Source organism: Sorex fumeus, unplaced genomic scaffold, assembly GCF_029834395.1.
Source record: "Sorex fumeus unplaced genomic scaffold, SorFum_2.1 ptg000128l, whole genome shotgun sequence".
NCBI classification, from domain to species: Eukaryota; Metazoa; Chordata; class Mammalia; order Eulipotyphla; family Soricidae; genus Sorex; species Sorex fumeus.
Window position 1 is genome coordinate 3,484,094 of NW_026606185.1, and position 6,154 is coordinate 3,490,247.

The 6,154-nt window shown below is 47.8% G+C and overlaps 1 protein-coding gene across 1 annotated transcript in view; it reads left to right on the forward strand.

Annotated features, from left to right (window-relative positions):
* LANCL2 (LanC like glutathione S-transferase 2) overlaps window positions 1-2,648 on the forward strand; it is a 64,444-nt gene extending 61,796 nt beyond the window's left edge. Inside the window, exon 9 of the mRNA XM_056138142.1 lies at window positions 2,305-2,648. Within this exon, the coding sequence (XP_055994117.1) occupies window positions 2,305-2,420 (116 nt within the window). The 3' untranslated portion in view covers window positions 2,421-2,648. The remainder of the gene's footprint in view (window positions 1-2,304) is intronic.
* Window positions 2,649-6,154: the final 3,506 nt, after the last annotated feature.

Consider the following 6,154-nt stretch of genomic DNA (forward strand, 5'->3'; position numbering starts at 1 on the left):
AAAATACTAACTATGGCTTTGCAATAAGGATAAGATATAAAGGCTCAGAGAGAAGACATTTTATATGCTGAAATGCCGTAATAGCAGCATCCATAACTTTTGATGGTGAAAATGTGAGATCATCTTAAAGATGTAAAAACGAACACCAAATAACGGTCACGGTCCTCCCGTTGTTCATCGATTTGCTCGAGCGGGCCCAGTAACGTCTCCATCGTGAGACTTGTTGTTACTGTGTTTGGCACATCGAATATGCCACGGAGAGCTTGCCAGGCTTTGCCGTGGGGGCGAGATACTCTCAGTAGCTTGCCAAGCTCTCCGAGAGGGGCGGAAGAATCGAACTCGGGTCGGCCATGTTGGCCGCTTGCAAGACAAACACCCTACCACTGTGCTATCGCTCCAGCCCACCAAATAACAGACCAAAAAAAAAAAGTTTTCTTTTTTTATTGTTGTTTGGGGCCATTGCTGGAAGCACCCAGGAGCCCCTACTTGCTGAGTGGGGGGAGCACCCAGTGGTCTCAGACGTGATCCTGTGCACGATGTGCACTCAGCCCCTTGAACACTCGCCAGCAATGAACCAGGAAGAAAAGAAAGAAAGAGTGACTTGAAAACCTGCTTGGTACTAATGTAAGAATTTATTTGCTAATGAAATCATAAAAAAAAATTGGAGGGGGGTTCTATTTTAGCCCCAGTGATTGGAAGTTTTACAGTCTTGTCGCAGTAGGAATTCCTGCAGACAGAGTGCCCAGAGCAGACCCACACCCTGTGCTGAGTCCCTCCATCCTTGGCTCAGGGCCCTTCTGTCCTACCTCCTCTCCTCATCCTACACCCCCAGCCCCATTCCCTGTAAGCTCCGTTCTGTAGAGCTTAGATGCTGTTGACTTGGACTGTTTCTAGTTCCCGTGCTGGGTTTTAAATTTCATCTGTGAGAGGAAACATCCTATGTTCCTCCTCCTGGCTCACCTCCAGCTCCACTTCGTGAGCAGCAAACTGTGGGACTTTACCTTACAGCCGAGCTATATTCTCTTCGTGTAGACATACCGTGGTTTCTAACCATCTTTCTCGGGCACTTGGGTTGTTTCCAGATTTCAGCTATTGTGCATGGTGCTGCAGTGGACAGAGGAATGCGGGGGGGGGGGGGGGGGGGGTGCTGTTTCCAAGTGGAGTTATGGCGCCCTCGGGTAGATGTGCAGAAGTAGGATTGCTGGGTGATGCAGGAACTCAACAGATAGCTTTTTCAGAAGTGCCATGTTGTTTTCCAGAGAGGTTGAACCAGTAGCCATTCCTAACAGCTGTGGATGAGAGTTCCTTTTTCCCCGTATCCATGCCAGCACTAGCAATCATTTAACTTACTTTTTTCTAGTTTTTTTTTATAATGTCTCTCTTTTTTTAAATTTATTTTTTAATGAATCACCGTGAGATAGTTACAGACTTACAAACTTTCATGATTACATATCAGTTATACAGTGATCAAGTACCCATCCCTCCACCAGTGCCCATTCTCCAACACCAATGTTCCCAGGCAGCAGTCATATTAATGTTTGCCAGACTCACTCATGTGATAAATCATTATTGTTTTGATTTGCATTTTTCTGGTGATCAGTGATGCAGAATGTTTTTTCATTTTCTCTTGACCATCTGTATGTCTCCTTTGAGGAAATTTTTATTCATCTTTTCTCCACATATTTTGCTAGATTGTTTTTTCTTTCTTGTTAAGGTTTACCAGTGCTTTGTGTATCTTGACAATTAACCCTTTGACATATGGATGGTAGGAAAGTATTTTCTCCCAGTCTGTGGGGTGTCTTTTCATTCTGGTCATTCTTTTGTGGTGGAAAACCAACAAACAAACACATTAATTTTTATTTTTTTAAATTTTTATTTTTTTAATTGAATTACAGTGAGATACACAATTACAAAGTTGTTTATGGATGGATTTCAGTACATTTACCACCACCAATGTCCCCATTCCCCCCTCCTCACCTCCCCCCCACCGTACACACACACACACAGTGCAGAACTTCTTTATTTGGTACAGTCCAGGAGTTAGTTTTAAATTTTTAGCACTTGGGAAAGGAACCTGGGGACACTGGTGGATGTACATTGACCCTGGTGGTGGGATTGGTGTTGGAACATTGTATGGTTGAAACTATATTGGAAATAACTCTATTATTATAATCATGGTGCCTTAATAAAATAAATAAATCTCCCTTTCCCAAATCTTTACAACATAGACATTATGAAATAACACTATTTCTGACACTCCCCCCCCCCCCCCCAGTTTTATAAAGGATTCTTATTTAATTGCAGGCATGGCTGGAGCAATTCACTTTCTCTCTGACATCCTCGTCCCAGAAACATCACGGTTTCCTGCATTCGAACTTGGCTCTTCAAAGAGAGACAAAAAGGTGTCAGAAGACTACTGAGAAACCTATTTGGACCTAACACCACCAGAATGCTTTGTGCCTGACAAAGAACCAACTGTGAATCACACAAAAGAGGGGGGGAGCAGCAAACACCATCCTAGCTCCCTCTGTTATGGAGACCTTCCAGTCAGAGCATGAGTGATGACCGTTTTTTTTGTTTCCTTTTATTTTGTTTTGTTTTTGTAACAGGAGCCCCCTGGTGTAAATAGGAATTCATCACACTCAGAACCTCTGTCGTGTTGCATGTCACTTGGTGTTGTCTGTTCAGTGTCAGTTTCTGAGGGGAGCCAGCCGTGCATGGTGACGGTGGCAGCCACTTCTCTGTACATAATATTCCAGGTGGGTCTTTTTACTGGCTGACCAGCAGGAATCTGCAGGCAGCCTCTCTCACAGGTCAGAAAGATTCTCCATAACACCCTAATTCAGTACCTAGGCAGCATTTCTTGTGGCTGCCTTCCTGGTATGTGTGACAGAAAGACAGTTCCAGATCTGGCGGGGGAAGCAGGAGCGTGGAGGGGTTTGTGCTGATGCTTGGGAGAACAGGTGCCTGCACTTAGCTGGATGTCCCTGTGTGCACTGCAGAGTCGTTTAGGCTCCCAGAACCTCTGCCGCATTCTGGGCAGTTCGCTCAGCAGAGTGTTTAGCCCTGGGGGGTGAGTTCCAAAGGCTCCTTGATCCTAAGCAGCTCTGCCTGGGAGAAATGACATTCCAGGGAGACTTTTCAGGATCGCTTACCAAAGCACTGAAGACGGTGAATGATTCTAGAATGCATACCCAGTCACGTACGACGAAAACAGACCACCCTAAATTTATTGTCCTGAGTCCTGGATCCAGTTCCACATGGGCGAGAAGCAGAAAGGTGACTCAACTAGACCCATAGCAGAGCATAAATTTGGGCTATAGAGTTCTTATTTTTTGCCCACTGTTTGGGTGATACATCTCATATATGGTGAACTGCCTTAAGCATAGAAGTACTAGAGTGTGTTTTACATAGGAAACGTAACATTCCAACCAAGAAGATCATGTAATAGTATCTGACTTAACAGCTTATTTTTTAAAATGGGCATTGATCAGGATTAGCACACCCTAGTTCTCTATTGTAATTCTTACTGTAATACAAAGTGCTTGGATAACCTTGTTTCCATGATGGGAGCTCAGGCATTTGTCAGAAGAGATAAGATCGGTCTCCAGGACTGTTTCTTGTCTAATCATTTATTAGCGCTGGTTTCACTCCTCCCATAATGGGGAAAGAAAAATATTGATGTGGATGACAAGTCCCCTCCTTCATTGGCATTGCTTAGGCTGTTGCTAAGCCTTCCGTGTAGGGCTAGTTCTCCTTGATGTTCTATTTCTAGAAGATGGCGCTTCATGGGACATGTGTTTCTAAGTCATGAATGTCTGAAGTTAGGTTCTTTCTACAGATACAAAGCCTGGTGGTTATGTCTAAGCTCATCTGGGCTGCCCGGATCTCCATCCTGACCAAGCTGAGGGTCTTGCTTAGTCCCCGCTCAGCCAGCAGTACTTCTCCTCCTCTGCCCCGCCCCCCCCCACGCCACACCACCCCCTGTAGCCAGGCCCGCCGCCCTCACTGTCGCAACCCTCCAGGTTTGATGCAGGCTGAATGTCTCTGAAATGAAGCAAGTGGTACCACATAGGAGTCACCGAGTCCCTTCCCGTCCCCAGTTGCACCTCACAGATACCCCATGTAGGCCAGCTGTCTCCAGACCAGCGGCAGCAAGATCACTTCCTGTCTGTCAGGCTTGCCCAGAGAGATAAGGGCTGGTGGAGAGAAAGGGGGAGGGTTTATCTAGTTGCTTTTCTTCTAACCAGCCTCTTGGCACCTTCCCTCATCCCCAGGTGTTAATGGATGTGCAGTTCTGTGATTTCACCCACTTCCTAGTGTCTGTTTCAGGCTGCTAAGCAACCACCACCCCATTTCTCAGTTCCCACCCGGCCCTGGCGGACAAATTGAACTGAGCTTCCAAGGAGGAGTTGTCCAGAAATGTGGTGTCCGGACCCCAGCCTCATGGCCGACATGCTCAGACAAACAGCCGTGATTTGTGTGTCCTCAAAATGGTTCCAGAGTTTACACATTTTAACATTTGAAAGAAATTGATGTCAATAAAAGTCTTTTAGGTGCTTTGGTCTTGTCAGTAAAGGACAGTTTGTGGTGACAGCTTGTGGCCCCTCCTTTGCTCTCGCCTGATGCATGAGTGGCACTGTGTCGGCCCTGGTCGCTCTCGGAAGACAGTGTGACGGTGTCCCCACTTGAAAGGGGGCAGCTGCAAACACGGCAGTTAGGACCGAATTTGTCAAGATGGAAACCGAAGGCCTCCACATATGCTTTTATATTTTTTCTTTTTCTTTAATCTTAGACCCTCCCTCTGAAACCAGCCGGCAGTGACTTGGGACAGCTGTGGAGCGGCCAGTCACTGCCCGTGTATGTCTGAGGTGCTGGACTGAGTGAGGTTAGGGCCTCTTGTTGCTCTCTATATGTGGAAAACAAACTAATACATGTTTGCTAAATGCTTACTCTACACCAGACACCCCTCAACACTCCAGATCCAGCCTGGGCAAGGCAGTCAAAAACCCTTTAGAGATGAGCAGTATGTAAGTGGGTGGGCAAAAGTCAGACAGGGACAGTTTCTCCTTTGGGGTGGAGGGGGGAGGGAGTTGAGGCCACACCCAGTTTTAGGGCTTCCTCAGTGCTCTGCTCTCAGTCATCACTCCTGGCAGTGCTCGGGGTGGTCCCTGAGAGGAGAACCCAGAATTGGCAGTGCTGGGTTTAAGTGCTTGGGCTCTGGCTTCAGCACAGGGATGTCTCAAGCTGCTCTAGCCGACAGGGAGGAAGTTTGAAGTGCAGGCTGGGAGGGCTGCGCCTCAGGGTCATTTGCATATTGCTGTATTTAAATGTCCTCAGATCCACCGAGTTTGCTGAGAGAATAAAGACTGGTGGGGGGAGTGGCAGCAAAGGAGGGTGCAGAGACGCCTCTCTGCCTCTCTGGGCAGGGTGTGCTTCCTGGAGGTGTAGGAGAGAGTAGGAAGGAGGGATCAGCATGCTGTGGAAAGCCCGAGAGACTGAGCCACCCGAGGAGGTCTGGGATGAGATTGTCTGCAGTGAGGACACATGTTAAGGGAGTTTTGCCAAAGAAAAGAAACAAATGGTGTCAGGGAAATAAATTCCAGAAAGAAAAATATGTATTCTACCTTGAGACAAATAGTCAAATAAGGGGCTTGCTTCCGTGGGCAGTGAAGAGAAAGTGCTGCCAGTTGCTTTTGGCGAGGGGACAGGGCAGGCCCTGGGAGGGGACAGGGGAGCCCAGATATCAGACTTCTGGGACAGATGGTGGCGGTGGGAGCTGTGGAATCTCTCCTGCTTTTTTCTTAGTGAAGTAGAGAGGAAGGCAGCATATGCCAGCTGGAGATGGAGGCGGGGAGGTGTTGGAGAGCAGAGAGAGTGGAGGCGCCTCAGACTGCCCACCAAGTGTGGGGGGATGCTCGTGCTCTGAGGGCAGGGTCCTGAAGCCCTCCAGTTGCACCCAGCTTGCCGTAGCATTGAAAGCAAGTCAGTCTTCCCGACGCTGCTTTTTGTTTTGTTTGAGGATTGCGCCCAGCAGTGCTCAGGGTGTGTTTCTGGCTCTGTGCTCAGGGATCAGTCCTGACAGGGCTCGGGGATCATCCAGGGTGTCAGGGATGGAGCCCAGGTTGGCTGCATGCAAGCCAACACCTTGCCC